Source organism: Lipotes vexillifer, unplaced genomic scaffold (assembly GCF_000442215.2).
Source record: "Lipotes vexillifer unplaced genomic scaffold, Lipotes_vexillifer_v1.1 scaffold1221, whole genome shotgun sequence".
NCBI classification, from domain to species: Eukaryota; Metazoa; Chordata; class Mammalia; order Artiodactyla; family Lipotidae; genus Lipotes; species Lipotes vexillifer.
Window position 1 is genome coordinate 696,024 of NW_006783353.1, and position 21,466 is coordinate 717,489.

At 43.0% G+C, this 21,466-nt stretch overlaps 1 protein-coding gene across 2 annotated transcripts in view; it reads right to left on the reverse strand.

The window, feature by feature from the left end:
* Positions 1-144: 144 nt before the first annotated feature.
* The window catches only part of TGFBR2 (transforming growth factor beta receptor 2), a 90,831-nt gene continuing 69,509 nt past the window's right edge, over positions 145-21,466 (reverse strand). For both annotated transcript variants that reach the window (XM_007455936.1, XM_007455937.1), the window contains 3 exons: positions 20,694-20,835; positions 3,006-3,133; positions 145-324 (listed from right to left, as the gene is read on the reverse strand). In XM_007455936.1, coding sequence (XP_007455998.1) covers positions 145-324; positions 3,006-3,133; positions 20,694-20,835 — 450 coding nt within the window. The remainder of the gene's footprint in view (positions 325-3,005; positions 3,134-20,693; positions 20,836-21,466) is intronic.

Genomic DNA, 21,466 nt, shown 5'->3' on the forward strand with positions numbered 1-21,466 from the left:
CCCCCCCCCCCCCCGGGGGGGGGGGGGGGGGGGGGGGGGAGGGAGCAGCCCCGGGGTTCCAGGAAGCATCACTCAGGGGCAGCTTCCTGCTGCCTCCGTTCTTTGGCCACAGGGGCAGCCGCAGGCGGCCGGCCGCCGGAAGAGCTATTTGGTAGTGTTCAGGGAGCCGTCTTCGGGAATCTTCTCCTCCGAACTGCTCCTGCCCGAGAGTCTGTCCAGATGCTCCAGCTCACTGAAGCGCTCGGCCACACACTGCGCCGTGAGCCGGGCCTCGGGGTCGTGGTCCCAGCACTCGGCCAGCGTCTCACACACCATCTGGATGCCCTGCAGGGGGAGAGGGTCCACAGGCCTCTGAGAGGGGATGGCGGCTCCTGGGGGCAAGGCGGCCCCTGCCTTTGTCTCTGCCGCCATCGCTCTGTCCCCGCCTGCAGGCCAGTCCCCAGCACCATCTGACTGCAGCTGCAGGCGGCCAGCGTTCCGGGGCCATCTGATCATAGGAAGTGGGGAAATGAAGACACAGCACAAGGCCCCCCCAGTAGGCTCCTGGGGCACAGCAGCATCCCCAATCCTGAAAATTCCCGTGAAGTGAGCTTCTAATACCATTTCACACCTTTCTGTTTGGTAGGGAGGGGCATAGCTTTAGGCTTTACTGTTGAGGGCAGTTTTAGGTTCATAGCAAAATCAAGTGGAAATTACAGAGAGTTTCCATATACGCCCTCCACCCTCGCAGGCAGCCTCCCCTGCCATCAACACCTTGCATCTGCGTGTGCATTTGTTAAAATCGGTGAACCAACACTCACACGTCACTATCAACCAAAGTCAACCAGAACACGGTTCACGGTAATGTACAGGACGTGGATTCTGGCAGATATGTCCATCATCACAGTATCCACAGAAGGCCACTGCCCTAAACAGCCTCTGTGCTCTACCTCGTCACCCCTCCTTCCTCCCCCCTCAGCCCCTGACCACCACTGATCTGCTTATTGTCTTAATGGTTTTGCCTTTTCCAGAGAGTCTTAAGAGCTGGAATCATGTACACATTCCTATGTCAACAGGACTGAATATCTGAGTGAAGTCCAGGCACTGGTCTGGTTGCATTTTCTGGGTTCAAGTCCCATCTTCCAGCAGCTGCTGGGGAGACCCCTCTGCTAGGCCCCTCCTCTCCTGCATCAGGCTGGACCCTGTCTGTCTTTGTAGGTCCTGCACGCTGTTTCAGAGAGTTCAACCTAACCCCATAAAGGCCCCATTCAAAAGGCCCATCCAGAAAATGCTGCCCCCAATGCGTGACAAGGGTCTTCTTTCATGGCTTTAATTTTTATTTCGCATTGCAAATATTTTTGTTATTTCAAGTCATGTTTTGGAAGTAAAGCAGACACGGATTAACTAGGTAGCCCAATAGGTGGAAACAGACTGTGCTCTTGCCCATCAGAGGCCCAACCCTATCACTGGTGTCCCCTCACACGAGTGGCCAGGTGGAATGGATCAATCCCAACTCTACCCTGAGAATGGCACTTCCCTGTCTGCAGTCTAACCAACAACTTTCCCCACACACCTAGGAACCTGACCCTCCCTTCCCGCCCTGTGAGTGAGTTCATGATGTTGAATTAATTGTGTAATTCACCTAATTGGTGGTATTGATTGATGGCCCTGTTAAGAGTGGAGTGTTATTGTTGGTACACAAGTAACATTTATTTTATTCTGGCACTGTAATTACAGGCAGTAAATTAAATTAAATATTAAGCATTAACTTGAAATAAATAGGGCAACAAATCTCATTAAGAGAAAAAATGTATTATGCAAATTCTTTCCAGAATTTTATCATCATGAATAATGGCTTCATTAGAAGAACTGTACAGCAGAGGAGGCAACAAGAGTTTGAAAGGAACAATACTAGTGCCTTCTGATTTCAGAGTTAACACAAAAATAGTCTTGCATTTTCACAGTCAAAGAGGCTTTCCTGAAACCCAGGGAGAAGCCCTGGGCCACGGCCTGGTCCACGCTCTCCCCTGGTTTTATCAGGGTCTGTCCGCTGAAGTGGCTCTTGGCGAGGGCTGGCACACACCAGGCTTCCTGCTCCATCTGTCTCCTTGATTGCACCTGACTTGTGGTTTCTGTTTCTTATCTGAATTATTTGCCTTGCCCTTAGGAAACCTATGACTTAGCCCCAGCCTTCCCTGGGTAAAGGGAATTCAGCCAAAGGCAGCCACAAAAGGTTTACGTCAATGGAAAGGACAGTCTTTTCAGTGAGCTATGGGCACAAGGCCCCTTTTGCCACTCACGGCTCTTCCCTGCTGTGCCTGGCAGTCCCCAGCTCTCACAACCTATGCCTCCTTCTTTTCCTCTGATTGGGGGCATTTTGATGAGGGGAATTTGGATAGGTCTCCCTGTATGTCAGAACCACTGCCCTGCTATGGATGGGTGGCCTTACCTGCCATTGCTTAAAAAGAAAAAAAAAAAAAGAAGCCATTAGGAAGTTCTGGAAAGACAGATTTCCTATTTGTTCCCTTGCCCTTTGCTCTTCTGTGCTTTCCTTTATCCCAGCCTCCTCCTTCTCGACACACCTGCCGCAGCCTGAGCGCACCGCAGCCCCTTGCGGGCCAGCTGGCTGCCAAACACCCCTTCTTCCTCACTAAGTATTTCCTGCCAGAGCTGAAGATTCCCAGAAGAAAACATTTGGAACCCAGAAGGGAACAAAACATAAACTCCCTATAAGAGGTGAGTGGCACAGGCTGCAAACAAAATATTTTAACTCAGAAGCAAGACGGCTTGGACAATATGACAAATGCCCATCAAATGATTCTGTGTGAGCCCTTTCTGAATGGTGGGTACGTGCAATAACAAGGTCATCCCACTTTACTGAAACTTCTTTATAAAGAAAAGTGAACAGGGCCATGAAAAACAAAGGGACCTGCCGCAGATTGATGCCCAATAGCCAGGAATTCTCTCCTACCTAAGATATTACTCTGGATGAACTTTACTTGCCCTTCGCAACAGTCACTCCTTACCTGGTGGTTGAGCCAGGAGCTTGGGATTTCGGGTCGTCCTCGATCTCTCAACACGTTGTCCTTCATGCTTTCGACACAGGGATGCTCCCGCACCTTGGAACCGAATGGAGGCTCATAATCCTTCACTTCTGTTGGAGAGAGCAGGCAAACACAGGGCCCTTGAGAAGGGTGTGCACAGCTAAGACACTGAGTGTGATGCACCTGTGATTACGCTAGGGGCAATTTTTAATTCTTGTGGGTTCAGATATAAGGAGGGGTTGTGGAAGGAGCTTGAGAAGTATTCAACACATGACTGTTGAGTGCCCACGATGTCCTAACAGCTGGGGACAGAGCAGAGAACATGACCAACAAGGTCAGGGGATTCAGGTTTTAATGCAGACATCTCAATGGGGCGATCCTGGTTCTTGGGAGGAAGAAAAATCTTACATATTACAATGGTTTGTGGCCCTACAAAGGTCCATAGTACATAAATAGATTTAATATGTGGTATTAAATTTCTTGCGGAGATTCAGCCATAAAAAAAGGAGTGAAATTCTGATAGATGCTACAATACAGATTATGCTTAGTGAAATAAGCCAGACACGAAAGGACAAATATTGTATGATTCCCCTTATGTGAGGTACCTGGGACAGGCTAATTCACAGAGACAGAGAGCAGAATAGTGGTTGCCAGGGAATGGGGGTAGGAGAGGTAGAGAGGTATTGTTTAATAGGTACAGGGTTTCAGCTGGGGAGGATGAAAAAGTTCTGGAAATGGATAATGGTGATAATTACACAACACTGTGAATGTACTTAATGCTATCGAACTGTACCACTTAAGTTGTGAATTGTAACCACTTAAAAATGGCTAAACTGGTGAACTTTATATCATGTATAATTTTCCCACAGGGAGAAAAATCATGGGGAGTAGTGATTAAGAAAAAAATGTCTACAAAGGCTCCTTGCAATAGTAATAATGAAAAAGAGGTTCAGAAATGCTGTTTTTGATGACAGAGGAGAGAGACTGATAATACCAACAAACAAAATTTAAAAAGGTAACTTTCCTTCAGTGATACTTGCTAAAAAGAAAATAGTGAAGGATGATGTAAACACTTCATTAGGACTTCAGGTTTCAACTAAGGACAAAATCTTTTCTTTTTTTAAGGGAAATTCAGGTTGCTGATTTTCTTCTAATTTTTCTTATTGAAATATAGTTAGTTGACTTACCATGTTATATCAGTTTCAGGTATACAACATAGTAACTCAATATTTTTATGGATTATATTCCATGTAAAGTTATTATAAAAAACTGGCTATATTTCCTGCGCTGTACATTACATCCCTGTAACTTATCTATTTTATACCTAGTAGTCTGTACCTCTTAATCTCCCTCACCCCTAACCCTTTTGGCAAGAAACCATAGTCTGTTCTCTGTGAGTCTGTTTGTTTTGCTTGTTTTATTTTGTAGACCCCACATGTAAGTGAAATCAAGCAATATTTGTCTTTCTCTGTCTGACTTGTTGCAAGTGGCAAAATTTCATTCTTTTTTATGGCTAATATTCCATTTTGTGTGTGTGTTGGGTGTACACACATATACATTCTACTTTTGTATGTAGTATGAGGAAGTGTTCTAATTTCATTCTTTCACATTTAACTGCCCAGTTTTCTCAGTACCGCTTGTTGAAGGGACTGTCTTTTCCCCACTGTATATTCTTGCCTTCTTTGTTGTAGATTAATTTACCAAAAGTGTGTGGGTTTATTACTGGGCTCACTGTTCTGTTCCACTGAGCTGTGTTATATGTCTGTTTTTGTGCCAGTACCATACTGTTTTGATTACTGCTGCTTTGTAGTAAAATCTGAAGTCAGGGAGTGTGATCCCTCCAATTTTGTTCTTTCTTCTCAAGTTTGCTTTGGCTATTCAGGGTCTTCTGTGGTTCCATACACGTTAGGATTATTTGTTCTAGTTCTGTGAAAAATGTCATGGAGTATTTAATGCAACAGGGATTGCATTAAACCTGTACATTGCTTTAAAGAGTATGGACATTTTAACAATATTAATTCTTTTATTCCATGAATATGGGATATCTTTCTATTTATCTGTATCATCTTCAGTTTCCTTCTTCAATGTCTTATAGTATTTAGAGTACAGGTCTTTTACCTCCTTGGTTAAATTTATCCCTAGGTTATTTTAATCTTTTGGATAATAAATGGGATTGTTTTCTTAACTTCTCTTTCTGATAGTTCATCATTAGTGTACAGAAATGCAACAGATTTCTGTATATTAATCTTGTATCCTGCAACTTAACTGAATTCATTTATTACCCCCAATAGTTTTGTGATGGTGTCTTTAGGGTTTTCTACATATAGTTTCATGTCATCTGCAAACAGTGACAGTTTTACTTCTTCCCTTCTAATTTGGATGCCTTTTTTATATCTTTTTCTTGTTTGCTCTGCCTAAGACTTCCAATAATATGTTAAATAGAAGTGACAACCATGGGCATACTTGTCTTGTTCCTAATCTTAGACAAAAACCTTTCAGCTTTTCACCATTGAGTATAATGTTATTTAGCTGTGGCTTTATCATAATGGTCTTTATTAAGTTGAAGTGTGTTTTCTCTATACCATCTTGTTGAGAGTTTTTATCATGAATGGATGTTGAATTTTGTCAACTGCTTTTTCTACATCTATTGAGATGATCATATGACTATTCTTTCATTTTGCTAATGTACTGTAAAACATTGATTGATTGGCAGATACTGAACATCCATAACCCCTGGAATAAATCCCACACGATCACGATGTATGAGACTTTCTATGTACTACTGAATTCAGTTTGCTGATACTTTGTTGAAGATCTATGTTCATCAGGGATAACGGCCTGTAATTTTCTTTTTCTTTTTTATAATGCCTTTGTCTGGTTTTTGTGTCAGGGTAATGCTGACCTCTTAGAATTTGTAAATTGTAAATCTGACCTCGTAGTTTAGAAGTGTTCCTTCCACTTCAATTTTTTGGCAATAGTTTTTGAAATAAAGGCATTAACTCTTCTTTATGTTTGGTAGAATTCACCTGTGAAGCCGTCCAGCCCTGGACTTTTGTTTGCTGGGAGTTTTTTAATTACAAATTCAATTTCACTTCTAGTGATTGGTCTCTTCAAATTTTCTGTTTCTTCTTGATTTAATCTTGGCAGGTTGTATGTTTCTAGAAATTTGTCCATTTATTCCATGTAGTCCAATTTGTTGGCATAAGCGTTAATAGTACTACCTTACGATTTTTTTGTATCTCTGTGATATCAGTTGTTACTTTTCCACCTTAATATCTTATTTTGTTTATTTGGGTCCTCTCTCTTTTCTTCTTGGTGAGCCTGGCTAAAGGTTTATCCATTTTGTTTCTCTTTTCAAAAAGCCAGTTCTTGGTTTCATTAATCTTTTCTATTGTTTTCTTGATCTCTATTTTGTTTCCTCTCTGATCTTTATTATTTCCTTCCTTCTGCTGACTTTGGGCTTTGTTTGTTCTTTTTATAACTCTTTTAGGTAGAAAGTTAGGTTGTTTGAGATTTTTGTTTCTTGAAGTAGGCCTGTATCACTATAAACTTTCCTCTTAGAACTGCTTTTGCTATGTCCCACAGATTTTTGAAAAGCTGTGTTTTTGTTTTCATTTGTATCAAGGTATTTTTATTACTATTGCTTTGAATTCTTTATATCAGGTAAATTATTTATCTGTGTTTCATTAGGGGTTTATCTTGTTTCTTCATTTGAAATAGAGTCCTCTGTCTTCTCACTTTGACTATTTCTGTTTGTCTCTCTTAAATTAAGTGAAAAAGTTATCTATCCTGATCTCGAAGGCATATCCTTGTGTGCATGCCTATGCAGTCTTGCATGTGCCCTTTGTGGCTTTGGTGGGAGAGCTGGATCTGAAGTGAGCTTGGACCGTGTCTTTTCCTGGGGTGCTGCCTCTGCTCTGGGGCAGGGAGCAAGCAAATCTGTCTGTGTGCTCTTCAAGAGTGGGGTCTTGGTTTCTTACAGTCCTCTGGTAAGCCCCACTGGTTTTCCAACCAGCCAAGGGGGCTCATCTTTCAGTGCCAGACCCCAGGGCTAGGGTGCTTCATATGGGGCTCAAACCTCTTGCTTCCCAGGGAGGATCCTGGAGCTTGTGATACTCCCTCCCCTTCTGGGTCATGCAGTAGGGGTGTGGGTCTGGACGAGCTCACTTGTCCTTGCCTCCTACCTGACTCTGTGTGGTTCTTTCTTTATAGCCTTTGTTGTAGAAGAGCTGATCTGCTCATCTTCAGGTCATTCTCAGAGAGATCTGCTCTATATGTAGTGGTAGTTTTGACATGTTCATGGGGGGGGGGGGGGGTTAGCTCAGGGTCTTCCTACTCTGCCATCTTGATCCACCCTCATGTTCTAGGGTCGATATCTTTATAGAAGCTCCCTTGAATATCCCCAGAGCCATTCTTTATTAGACATCTGGGGCAGAGCTCTATTTTAGGGTGTACAGCCTCTGTTTATCTGTCTCACTTGACCAGACGGTGAGCGTCTACAGGCAGGTAGGTTCAGAGTCCCTTTCTCATGCTTGTATTCCTGGCACCCACAGTAGGGCCTCCCATACAACAGGCTCTCGATAAGTGCTTTGTTGAGCGAATGAATGAATCAATCTTAGATCCTGTCCAAAGTGGCCAATGCATAAACTCTGGGTGAATATTAGAACATCTATTAATTTAAGTGGGTGGGACAATACCCATGTCAGTGCATCACAGGACAATTTAGAAAATAAAATCACTCCACTACTGAAACATGCCTGAGCCAAAAGGGAAGAGTGGGCTGGATTCGCCATTTTCCTCCAAAATAAATAGGACTTTTGGCCTTTACTTCAAAATAACCCTGTTTAATGAGTGAAACTTTCAATAATTTGCCCTTCCAGGCTGAGAATTGAAGAAGCATTTAAGGCGAAATGACATTTTGAAAAGAGATGGCTTGTTCTTGTTTATTTGATTTTCCCCCTTTCCCAGAACCTTACTTGCATATTTATCTTTTTCCGCCTCACCCAACTAGAAGAGCTGGCAGGGTATTTTCCTTTTCCTTAGTTGGGATGAAGGCCTCCCCTCCTCCACCACTTTGAGACAAGCACAAACCATCCTTCTGTGTGTCTGCATTTGCCTTCAGGTGCCCATAGCACTTAATCTGTACTGCTCTTGGGGTGAGATCTGAACTTTGATTTGCAGAGTATTTATACACCTTATTTCTTTCTTCTAGTCCCTTATCTTTTACCGGACTGTAAACCCCTAAGGCCTAAGGCAGAGGCTGAGTTTTGTGTCTGCTGCAATTGTGCCTTATACACAGTAGGCGTTCAATAAATATGAGCTGGCTTGAATTCAAGCAAGAGCTAAGTTCCCAGTAAGGGTTTACTCTGACCTAAATCTTCTTTTCTATAAAATGAATGGGCTGAATTAGATGACCTCCATGTCCCCCTCCAGAGCTATCGTGTAATTCAATCTAATTAAATAATGATGCTCTCTTAGTGCCATGCCCTGAGGTATGTTTAATATAATATAATATAACACAATGTAATGTAATATAATGTAATATGATTTGCATATGACATAAACTGCTTCTTAGACAATGTATCAGTCCACTGACTCTCCATTTCCAATTCTTTTGGCTGCCATAGCAGATGTGGTTGGCAGCCTGCCTAGACCCCCTTTACCAAGCCAGGAACACCAGCCCCGAGGTGCTGCAAACGCTGAGTTGTAAGGGCTCACAATTTCTCCCTTCTATGGAGAATTACCCTTGGTTGATGGGAGCTTCCTGGCCTGGAGGGCAGTCTGTAGCCAATGACGAACTAACATGGGAGTTTTTTTTTTTTTTAATTGGTATAATTGCTTTACAATGTTGTGTTAGTTTCTACTGTACAGCAAAGTGACTCAGCTATACATATACATATAACCCCACTTTTTTGGGTTTCCTTCCCATTTAGGTCATCACAGAGCACTGAGTAGAGTTCCCTGTGCTATACAGCAGGTTCTCATTAGTTATCTATTTTATACATAGTAGTGTATATATGCCAATCCCAATCTCCCAATTCATCCTCCCCCACTTCCCCCTTGGTATCCATACATTTGTTCTCTACATCTGTGTCTCTATTTCTGCTTTGTAAATAAGATCGTATAGACCAATTTGTTCAGATTCCACATATATGTGCTAATATACGGCATTTGTTTTTCTCTTTCTGACCTACTTCACTCTGTATGACAGTCTCTAGGTCCATCCACGTCTCTACAAATGACCCAATTTTATTCTTTTTTTATGGCTGAGTAGTATTCCATTGTATATAGGTACGACATCTTCTTTATCTATTCCTCTGTTGATGGACATTTACGTTGCTTCCACGTCCTGACTATTGTAAATAGTGCTGCAGTGAATATTGGGGTGCATGTGTCCTTTTGAATTATGGTTTTCTCTGGGTATATGCCCGGTAGTGGGATGGCTGGGTCAACACGGGAGTTCTAACAGTCTGTCTTGCCTCTAGAGGAGATGACTACTGTGCAATTCATGCTCCAGAGCTCCCCCTGGGATAAGGCTGATGGTGGTGCAGATGGGGAAAAATGAGACTGTTGCATTTTTCTTTTTGTGCCTTTGATCAAATAATGTGAAGAACTGCAGAGAAAGCAAGTCAAAAGGTGAGTGGGGTTAGTTCAGAGAGTGCCATCTTTTAAAATAAATCCCATCTTTTAAAAATTTTGGAAATGCCTCTAAGGAAAAAAAGCAAACAGCTTAGAGAGTAAGATCGAGTTTAGCACTCTTTAAAAAAATGTGCTAACGGTATGCATCAGAAGTAGAGGTATTATTCGTTGTGTTTACCCCAGACCCATCATAAACTAGAGAAGAGGACTTGGAAAAGAGACGTCAACTCTTTGTGCCTCGGTTTCTGTATCCACAAAACAAGAGAAAGCGCAAGTGCTGGCCATCATTAACACAGTCCTCCCTCGGTACTCGTGGGGCGTTGGTTCCAGGACCAGAGGCAGATACTAACACCTGCAGATGCACAAGCCCCATATTTGCCCCTCTGTATATGCGAGCTTTGCATCCACGATTCAAGCAACCGTGGACTCTAAACACAGTACAAGATCCGTGAGCGGCTGGATCCGCGGATGCCAAACCGCAGATGCTGGCCGAGGGCACGCTTACTACCCTAGGACGCTGGCCACAGCACTCAGCACTCAGCCTGTGCACCCACGCTGGCTCAAGTCCAAGGGGGTCAGGCCGGCGACTGGGGCCCAGCCTCCCAACGTGTCCCAAGGGCAGCCCTTAATCAGCAACAGATGGGGGTTGGAAGACAAACCGGGCTTCCTTGAGCCGGGGGTGTGATGCTGAGGTGCACGAGGGCTCTGTGCACTGCCAGGGTCCCCAGTGGGATCATGCTCTGGTTATCCCCATAGTGACCTGCCTGCTGGCACAGGGCTCGTCAGCTCCCTCCCCTTCCTGACTCACTGCCTGTTCCTTCTCTCCGTGGCTTTTCCTGCCTTCTTTTTCCTACAGAATGCTCAGCTCAGGCTCCTGTTCCAGGGCCCGAGGCACCCAACCCAAGGCAGACGCCCCGCTCACCACCACGGCAGGACCGCCTGCTGGGACCAGGCGCAACAGGGACCTTGGGATTTCCTTGAGGGCTCCACACGGCCTCTGTTCTAAGAAACTTTTAGATCTCTCTGCTCTTCTTCCCACCCCCATCCCATCCTCCCCGCAGTCCTTTCACTGAGGGGCACCGCCCCATCCCGGCCCCACAGCATCTCTTTGTCTGGCTGGAGGCTCTCAGGAGAAAGCCTGCCGTCTCCGGCTCTGGAGCTCAGAGGGGACCCAGGCAGCGGAGATGCTCACTCCCTGAAAGTCAGCATCTGGTGTGCAGCTGCTGTTTTGATCGTGGTTCCAACTTCATAGAGCCGTGAAGTTGTTGGCAGTTTTCCCCTGAGCACAACCCTGACTTTTATATCTGCCTTCCTTCCAAATTATCCTGCCTGGAAATGCAGGAAGATGAAGGCTGCGATCCCAGGCTCTCTTCACTCCTCTCCCACCCCTCTTTTTTTTCTTCCCTCCTTTCCTTTTGATTCTTTTGCATGTTTTGTCTGCCTCACAGGCTGCAGCAAGCTGGGGTTGTGTTTCTCCTCTTGTGAAAATACTTGCTCAGCTGGCTGCTGTGTGTCAGCTGCTATTCAAAGGCCAACATGGCCAGGGATTTGGAAGTCAGCCAGCCTGGGGGCCCGGTTGGCTCGGGTGACGTGAATATTGTGCCTGCTGTGCTCCCAGAGGGGGCCCTGAAGGACCCACCTTCCTCCGCTTCCCACACACCACACACGGTACAAACACTTGCATGGATACCAGACAAGCCGAAAGCCAGGACAGAGACTTCTTTGTAGAAGAGAACAACTCTCCTGATTTGTCCTGGAGGGATGGTGAGTTCATGGCTTTCCTCCTTCTTTATAAAAGAGTAACACACTGGCCACCTCCTTCCATTTGTTCCCTCCTCAAGCAACTTTGAAAAACCTGTTTTCTTGGTTTCTCTTTTCTATACTTTCGGATGACCCAAGTGCCTGAAATAACAACCCCTGTTATTAGCTATCCCCTAACTCTATATTTTGTTTTTCTTTCTGCAGTCATCATACACACCCCCAGCCCTTAAGTTATGATTTGATATCTATTCATGCAGTACTTGTCTTTCTAGCATAGTAGCTCTTCATTAGACACCCAGTCCCTTGAGGACAGGGTCTCTTTTTTGTCCACTGCTGCATCCTTAGCATTTTCTTTTAATTTTTATTTTAAATTGGACTATAGTTGATTTACAATTTGTGTTAGTTTCAAGTGATTCAGTTATACATATAGATATATCTATTCTTTTGCAGATTCTTTTCCTTTATAGGTTATTACAGAATACTAAGCAGAGTTCCCTGTGCTTAGTATTTTTTTTTTCCTTTGAGGTCATACTGTACATTTCTCAGGTATTATTATTATTTTTTAATTTATTTATTTATTTATTTATTTATGGCTGCATTGGGTCTTTGTTGCTGCACACGGGCTTTCTCTAGTTGCAGCAAGCAGGGGCTACACTTTGTTGCGGTGCGCAGCCTTCTCATTGCTGTGGCTTCTCTTGTTCGGAGCATGGGCTCTAGGTGTGCGGGCTTCAGTAGTTGTGGCAATGCGAGCTCAGCAGTTGTGGCTCGCAGGCTCTAGAGCACAGGCTCAGTAGTTGTGGCGCACGGGCTTAGTTGCTCCGCAGCATGTAGGATCTTCCCGGACCAGGGCTCGAACCCGTGTCTCCTGCATTGGCAGATTCTTAACCATTGAGCCACCAGCAGGTCCTTGTTGATTATCTATTTAAAATATAGTAGTGTGTATACGTCAATCCCAAACTCCCAATTTATCACCCCCTGCCGGCCAACCTTGCTCCTTCGGTAACTATAAGTGTGTTTTCTAAGTCTGTTTCTGTTTTGTAAATAAGTTCATTTGTATCATTTTTTTTTTAGAATCCACATATAAGCAATATCATATGATATCTGTCTTTCTCTGTTCTAATTACTTTCTCTGAAGTAATCATTTACTAGGATAAGCTCCAGGTCCACCCATGTTGCTGCAAATGGCATTACTTCATTCTTTTTAATGGCTGAGTAATATTCCATTGTATATATCCAGGGAAGCCCTAATTTCATTCTTTTACATGTAGTGTTCCAGTTTACCCAGCACCACTTATTGAAGAGACTCGCTTTTCTCCATTGTATAGTCTTGCCTCCGTTGTTGTATATTAATTGACCACAGGTGCGTGGTTTCATTTCTGGGCTTTCTATCCTGTTCCATTGACCTATATTTCTGCTTTTGTGCTGGTACCATACTGTTTTGATGACTGTAGCTTTATAGTATAGTCTGAAGTCAGGGAGCCTGATTCCTCTGGCTCTGTTTTTCTTTTTCAAGATTGCTTTGGCTATTCAGGGCCTTTTGTGTCTCCATACACATTTTAAGATTTTTTGTTCCAGTTCTGTGAAAAATGCCATTGGTAATTTGATAGGGACTGCACTGAATCTGTAGATTGCCTTGGGTAGTACAGTCATTTTGACAATATTGATTCTTCCAATCCAAGAACACACCACATCTTCTTTATCCATTCATCTGTTGATGGACATTTAGGTTACTTCTGTGTCTTGACTATTATAAAGAGCGCTACAATGAACATTGGGGTACACGTATCCTTTTGACCCATGGTTTTCTCTGGATATATGCCCAGGAGTGGGATTGCTGGATCATACGATAGCTCTATTTTTAGTTTTGTAAGGAACCTCCATACTGGTCTCCATAGTGGCTGCACCAATTTACATTCCCACCAGCAGTGCAAGAGGGTTCCCTTTTCTCCACACCCTCTCCAACATTTATTGTTTGTAGACTTTTTGGTGATGGCCATTCTGACTGGTGTGAAGTGATATCTCATTGTAGTTTTGATCTGCACTTCTCTAATAATTAGTAATGCTGAATATCTTTTCATGTGCCTCTTCGCCATCTGTATGTCTTCTTTGGAGAAATGTCTATTTAGGATATTTTGCCCATTTTTTGATTGGGTTTTTTTTTTTTTTGATATTGAGCTGCATGAGCTGCTTGTATATTTTGGAGATTAATCCCTTGTTGGTCGCATCATTTGCAAACATCTTCTCCCATTCTGTGGGTTGTCTTTTCATTTTGTTTATGTTTTCCTCTGCTGTGCAAAAGCTTTTTGAGTTTAATTAGGTCCCATTTGTTTATTTTTGTTTTTATTTCCACTACTCTAGGAGACGGATCAAAAAAGATATTGCTGCAATTTATGTCAGAGACTGTTCTTCCTATGTTTTCCTCTAAGAGTTTTATAGTGTACAGTCTTACATTTAGGTTTTTAATCCATTTTGAGTTTATTTTTGGTGTTAAAGAATGTTCTAATTTCATTCTTTTTTTTTTTTTTTTTTTTTTTTTGGGGACCGGGGGGCACAAACCCGTGTCCCCTGCATCGGCAGGTGGACTCTCAACCACTGCGCCTCCAGGGAAGCCCTAATTTCATTCTTTTACATGTAGTGTTCCAGTTTACCCAGCACCACTTATTGAAGAGACTCGCTTTTCTCCATTGTATAGTCTTGCCTCCGTTGTTGTATATTAATTGACCACAGGTGCGTGGTTTCATTTCTGGGCTTTCTATCCTGTTCCATTGACCTATATTTCTGCTTTTGTGCTGGTACCATACTGTTTTGATGACTGTAGCTTTATAGTATAGTCTGAAGTCAGGGAGCCTGATTCCTCTGGCTCTGTTTTTCTTTTTCAAGATTGCTTTGGCTATTCAGGGCCTTTTGTGTCTCCATACACATTTTAAGATTTTTTGTTCCAGTTCTGTGAAAAATGCCATTGGTAATTTGATAGGGACTGCACTGAATCTGTAGATTGCCTTGGGTAGTACAGTCATTTTGACAATATTGATTCTTCCAATCCAAGAACACGGTATATCCTTCCATCTGTATGTGTCATCTTTGATTTATTTCATCACCATCTTATAGTTTCTTGAGTACAGGTCTTTTGCCTCCTTAGGTAAGTTTATTCCTAGGTATTTTATTATTTATTTTTGATGTGATGGTAAATGGGATTGTTTCCTTAATTTCTCTTTCTGACCTTTTGTTGTTAGTGTATGCAACAGATTTCTGTGTATTAATTTTGTATCCTGCAACTTTACCAAATACATTGATGAGCTCTAGTAGTCTTTTGGTAACATCTTTAGGATTTTCTATGTATAGTATCATGTTATTTGCAAACGGTGATAGTTTTCCTTCTTTTCTAATGTGGATTCTTTTTATTTCTTTTTCATCTCTGATTGCCATGGCTAGAACTTCCAAACTACAGTGAATAAAAGTGGTGAGTGGACATCCTTGTCTGTCTTGTTCCTGATCTTAACAATGAAAAGCTGAAAGCATTTCCTCAGAGCATGATATTAGCTGTAGGTTTGTCATATACAGCCTTTAATTATGTTGACGTGTGTTTCCCCTATGCCCACCTTCTGGAGAGTTTTCATCATAAATTGGTGTTGAATTTTGTCAAAAACTTTTCTACATCTACTGAGATGATCATATGGTTTTTATTCTTTAAATTATTATTGTGGGGTACCATACTGATTGATTTGCAGATATTGAAAAATCCTTGCATCCCTGAGATAAATCCCATTTGATTGTGGTGTATGAAAATTCTTTTTCACATAGATTGCTTATCTTCACTTCACTTAGCTGTTCTCCTGGGGTATCTCGTTCCTTCATCTGGGACATATTCATCTGCCATCTCTTTGTGTAACTTTCTGTGATTGTGGTTTCTGTTCCACAGGCTGCAGGGTTTTATTTCTTCTTGCTTCTGCTGTCTGCCCACTGGTGGATAAGGCTGGTTCAATGGGCTTGTGCCAGTTTCCTGGTGGGAGGGACTGGTACCTGCCCACTGGTGGCTGGAGCTGGGTCTTGTCCTCTGGTGGTCAGGGCTGTGTCAAGGGGTGTGTTTAGCAGGAAGCTATGGGCTCAGGAAGATTTTAGACAGCTTTTCTGCTGATGGGTGGGGCTGTGTCCCCACCCTGCTGTTTGTTTGTCCTGAGGCGTCCCAGCATTGGAGCCTACAGGCTGTTGGGTGGGGCCAGGTCTTGGTGAGAAAATGGTGGCCTCCAGAAGGGCTCACGCCAATGAGTACTCCCCAGAACTACCGCCACCAGTGTCTTTGTCCCCGCAGTGAGCCGGAGCCACACCCTTCCTGCACAGGAGACCCTCTAATAAACAGCAGGTAGGTCTGGCCCAGGCTCTTATGAGGTCACTTCTTTTTCCCCTGGGTCCTGGTGTGCACGAAACCTTGTGTGCGCCCTCCAAGACTGGAGTTCCTGTTTTCCCCAGTCCTGTGGAATTCCTGCAATCAAACCCCACTGGCCTTTGAAGCAGATGCTCTGGGGGCTCCTGATGCCAGACCCCCAGGCTGGGGAGCCTGACGTGGTGCTCAGAACTTTCACTCGTGTGGGAGAACTTCTGCCATATAACTATTTTCTAGTTTGTGTGTTGCCCACCCGATGGGTATGGGATTTGATTTTATCATCACGATTGCATCCCTCCTACCGTCTTGTTGTGGCTTCTTCTTTGTCTTTGGATGTAGTATATCTTTTTTGATAGCTTCCAGCATTTTTTTATCGATAGTTGTTCAGCAGTTGGTTATGATTTTGGTGTTTTTGTGAGGGGGGTGAGCTCACATCCTTCTACTCTGCCATCTCCTGAGAGTCTCTGTACCCTGAGCACTTTGAGTAATGCCTTCCATGCAGTAGGTACTCAATAAATATTGGTTTAGTGAATGAAAGAATGAATAGATATATCTTCAGAGAAATAAGGATAAGGAAGTTATCTCAGACTTTAAGGCACTGAGGCTGTAACACACTGCAGCATTTAATAGCCTTGGGAGTCTTTTAACTGAGACTCACCCAGAGATGAGACGAAAGTCAACCACTGGAAATGTTCAGAAGTGAGGCCATCACTGACTGTTCCCCAAGTGTGTGACTGTCTTGCCAGATGCTTCCAGAAAGGCTTCAAGTCAAAGGCCACAATACACAGAGTAGCATTGACTACCCGCTTCTGTAAAAATAATGATAATGGTAGTCCTAGCTGCCATGGGCTATGCTACATGCTCTCCATTGGTCAGGCCAACACTGTACTAGGAAGGTTAGGGCCTGTGGGCCAGAGCCAGACAACGGGGCTCTGATGCTTGTCTCCACAACTTTCCCACCTCCTAAAACCTCAGTTTTCCCATCTGTAAAATGGGGCTAGTAACAGCACACCCTTCAGAGAGTCCTTGGTAGATGGAATGAGTTGTTCCATGAAGCAATTGCTCATGTAATGGTAGGTAGTTATTGTTTCTCCGTGGCCTTCTTCATCTGGACCAAACCTACTTCTACCAGAAAGTCTTTCCCTTTTGATGACTCTCTTCAATTATGACAAGCCAACTCTTGAGCTCCTAGGTGGAATCTTGTGATAAGGGAGCTGGACCAGCTGGCTTCCAAAGAGTGCTATTACCACCTCTGCATTTTCTCACCTGAGAAGAGTGCGGCTTCTCCAGTGTTGTGTTGTCTCTTGTTCGTGTTTCCTCTGTACTTCTTGCACAGAGAGGACACTTCTGAGCCGCATTGTTCCTTTGAGAGCTGACCTAACCCTCCTTGCCTGAGCCTACTGTTGAACTCCCTTTAGCCAATCTGGGCACTCAGTTCCTTGTCCCCTGCCTCGCCTGTAAAAAAAAAGTCTCCTTCAGTGTTCTAGGCCCAGTAAATAGTACGAGACAAAGCCTAGCACTAAGACCTGTGATAAATGCAGAGAGAAGCAGGCGAGGCCTGCTGGGCATCCACGCCAAGAGTTTGGGCTCAGCCCTGAGAACAGAACAGAGTCACTCGAGTCAGGAAAGCTGGGATTTCACCTTCTCCTCCTGCGAGACCATCCTTTGATGCCTAGTCTCCTGCTTCACTCAGTTAGATGTCCTGCTACTCAGAATAAATGGGAGAGAACATCAGTGGATCTATATTGTGAAATAAAATATCAATCTATAACTCATCACACTGAGGTAAGCATTTTCCACATTTCCTTTTCTGAAATGAGACTGTCCATGAAAAATAGTAATTACATATGCTGTATTTTCAAGTCACAGAAAGAAGTTTAAGCTTCCGGAAAGCCCTTTTATATCCTGCCCTCTCTCTGTATAAATTAAGGCATAATATCAACTAGAGAAATATTGTCTGTTTTATGTGTAAGGTAAGAAATGTGTCTGAATGTGCAAAGTTTTTAAAAGTAAAGGAGAAAAAAAAAGTCTGTTTCATCAGTAGACAGCAAGCTTCTTCATGGAAATACTTGTCCTTCCATCTGTGTTTGTACAACAGGTTAGAGGGAACACACCCTAACTTCCCTTAGAAGGTACTGATGTTAATGTACCCTCTGAGGGGCTCTTTAAATATAAGAGAAAAGTCTCTGTAATTAAGACTAGGCTGAAAATCTGCCTTCACGGTTTTTGAAGCACAGACACAAGAAAACAAAACAAAACAGAAAAAAACAGTACTTTTAAAAGAAGGCAAAAGAAAGGGTTTAATACATGAGTTCACGCACTTAATCAAGTGAAGGGCTGTCTGCTGGACAAAAGTGAGGATAGACAAAGAACTTTGATTTTTGCAGCCTGAGCGGAGATGGGAGGAACAGTACTGTGGGCTTAAGATCAAACAAAAGGAAAACCGGGATGGCCTCTTTCCATTCCCTAAAGCTGTCTGTTCTTATCCTAAAGGTTATGAAAGGTTTTTTGAGGCTTGCTGAACAAATGGGACCCTGTTCCTTCCTTGGGAAAACTTATTTATACTGTCTCCGTTTTTAGACCTTGTAAAAGCTGGTGAACTCGGTTCTTCCCCATTAGCCTGAATTCTTCCACGCTCAGCAAATAAATATCAACAGGAAAGGGCGTCAGTCATTGATAACCGTGGAAGCAGGGAGCTCACATCAGGCCTTAAGAAGCTGGCGGCACTGCCAGAGGGGAAGACAGGGACACAGTCTCCAGCTCACGTCTATAGAATGACGGGCTTGAAGGGATAAGAGATACCGAAAACGAGGTAAATTTATTCTGAGACGATGAGAACAGCATCATCGTCTCTTCTGACACAACTCACACTGGTCTGGTCTAAGGATTCATTTTCGAGCTGTCAAAGCTTTCAAGCAGAAAATGATTCTCAGTGGCTGAAACTTGATTAAACAAATTTCACTGTGCAAGAAAAAACTGTTACTTTTGAAAGTGCTATGGGGGAAGACATCTCAGGCAGGTAACCAGAAAATAACAGGGTCAGCCAGACCAGGAAGTGCCATCCCCATGCAGGGACCCAGGGAAACAGGTGATGGGACAGCAAGGCTCCCAGCAGGACCCATCCTAGAGAGTCAGCTAAGAAAGTTCTCAAAAGGAGGAATTATCAGAGCAGGAAGTGGTGCCAACCAGATCCACCTGGAGCAAAATGCTAGGTAGTTTGGCCCAGTGACCAAAGCTGTTATAATCTAAGCGACAAAATAAATGTTGATAATATTAAATACCCATAGAATAAGATAAATATCCACAACTTCATACTCATATAAATACATAGTAAAATGAATAAATAAAAGGGGCTGGTGAGAGAAAGGACAGATATTTCGTAAGCAGAATATCTATGAATAAATGTAGAAGGGATAAGACAGACAGAAAATCACCATTAGGCAAACATTACAGTAATAACTGTAGCTGGCAAGAACTACTGATGGACCCTAGAATTAGCAGGTAAAATAATGGTAAAAAACAGGTCTAGTCTCCTTACTAAACAGGTGTTTAGTAGAAACAGGTCAAAGTGCCTTCCCACAAGATTTGTATTAATTACAAGTGGAAAAGGTAGTATCTTTACAGGGAGAAATGTGGAGACACCTTCACCACATGATGAGACTGGACAGCACACTGGCATCTCCACCCGCATGTGACACCCTGAGTAGGGCTCAACATCATTTCTGTGGTATTCTTGCCTAAAAATGCACGACCTCAATCTAATCATGAGAAAACATCGGAGAAACCCAAAGTGAGAGACAGTCTATAAAATACCTGGTCTGAATTCTTCCCAAGTGTCAAGGTCACGAAAGAAACAGACTGAGCAACCATCACACATCAAAGGAGACTGAGGTGGCCTGGACGCTAAGGTAACGTGGAATCCTGGAGTGGATCCTGTGCCCCATTACTAGGGGCTTGGAAATACAAGTTAGTCCTATAGATTAATTAAAGACATGGTACCAATGTCAATGTCCAGTCTTCCGCAGCTGTGCTTGGTTTAGGTAAGGTGTTAGCACAAGGGGAAGCTGGGTGAAGAGAATACGGGAACTCCCTGTGCTACTCACACAGTGATTCTGTGTGTCTAACATTATTACAAAACAAAGGGTTAAAATTGGAGTTAGCTTGGCTTGACTTAGCATCTAGCCAGGACCAGGTTGGGATACATCAATTTTCTAAGGTGAGACCTAAGACCCTGACGGAAACCACTGAGAGAAGGGTCAGAAAAGGATAAAGTGATGTAGACATTAGCCAATCCCATCTCCAAGAAGATCAGGGGAAAATGCTCTCTAAAACGACATCCCCCTGTACCCTTGAAGAATACTGCACTCCTCAATAACCTCTCTTAATTAGATTTTTCAAAACCTAAACAAATATGTCAAACCATTTTGCTTGTTTTGTTCAACAAAGGAAAGTTATGTCCATAAAAGTAAATTTTGAGTCAGATCCAGATCCTGTACCATATAATTCTGAAAAACCTTAAAATACAAAGAGAAACAAAAGTCAGATACTTTTCTGAATCATGGTACCCATTTGATAAACAGAAATAATTCTTATAAATATTACTAGTGTTCATCTCTTGCCAGATATGTAAATATCTGTGGTGCGATGCGTCAAGAGAAAAGTAATTATAAACTTCAGGAAAGGAGATAAAATGCTTTACGCTCCAAACCTGGCTTTCCGCTATAAAACCTAGGCTTTTTAGCACCATTTCGGATCGTTCTGGAATAGCTGTGTCCTACCAGATCTCAACGAGCGCTCTGTATCCCTGGAACCATGTTGAAGCAAAGAGCACAACATCGCGCTCGAAGGCGCCTGAGGCACCACTGCACCGCGACGGTGTCCATGCCTACCTCCCACTGCGCTGCAGCGAGACGTCATCTCCCAGAGCACCAGGGCCATGGAGTAGACATCTGTCTGCTTGAAGGACTCGACATTCTCCAGATTCATCCTGGACTCTAGGACCTCTGGAGCCATGTATCTCGCCGTTCCCACCTAAAGCAAAAAGAGACATTGAGGCCCATCACTGAATTCCAGCTGCATACCTATTTTCAAAATATAGCTTCTGTTTGTCCCCTACACAGGCAGTGGACCTTTAAAAAGCACAATGCTTTTTAAAGTAACGAGACCTGCACAGAAAGGCACAGCTTATGTAATTATTTTTTTGAATAAATGAATAAATAAATGAATTAAAAAAATAAAATTTTTTAATGAATATAAAGAAAAAAATGCCACAATAAGGAAATGCCAAACCCCAGAGCTGCTTTGTTTAGCCCCGTGACATATGTCATCATATCATGTATACAATAACATGCTTGCAGAGAACCTGAGCGACCACATCAGTGATACTTTTGATGTTGATTTTTGTTTTTGCAAATTAAATATTTTTTCACCCTTGTAACTCCAAGATTTGTGGTGAAATAATAATTGCCATTAACTTTTTGTCACTTGAGAATTGTCTTAATCTTCTTTGTTTACCCCATGGCACATTCTAGCGTGCCGAGCATGTCGTATAATTACATAAAATCTCTGCTAAAATGAATTGTATGAAAGTATTTCCATTAAGAGCCCAAACCTGGTCATTTTATAATGTTGATTTTTTTTTTTTTTTTTTTTTTTTTTTTTT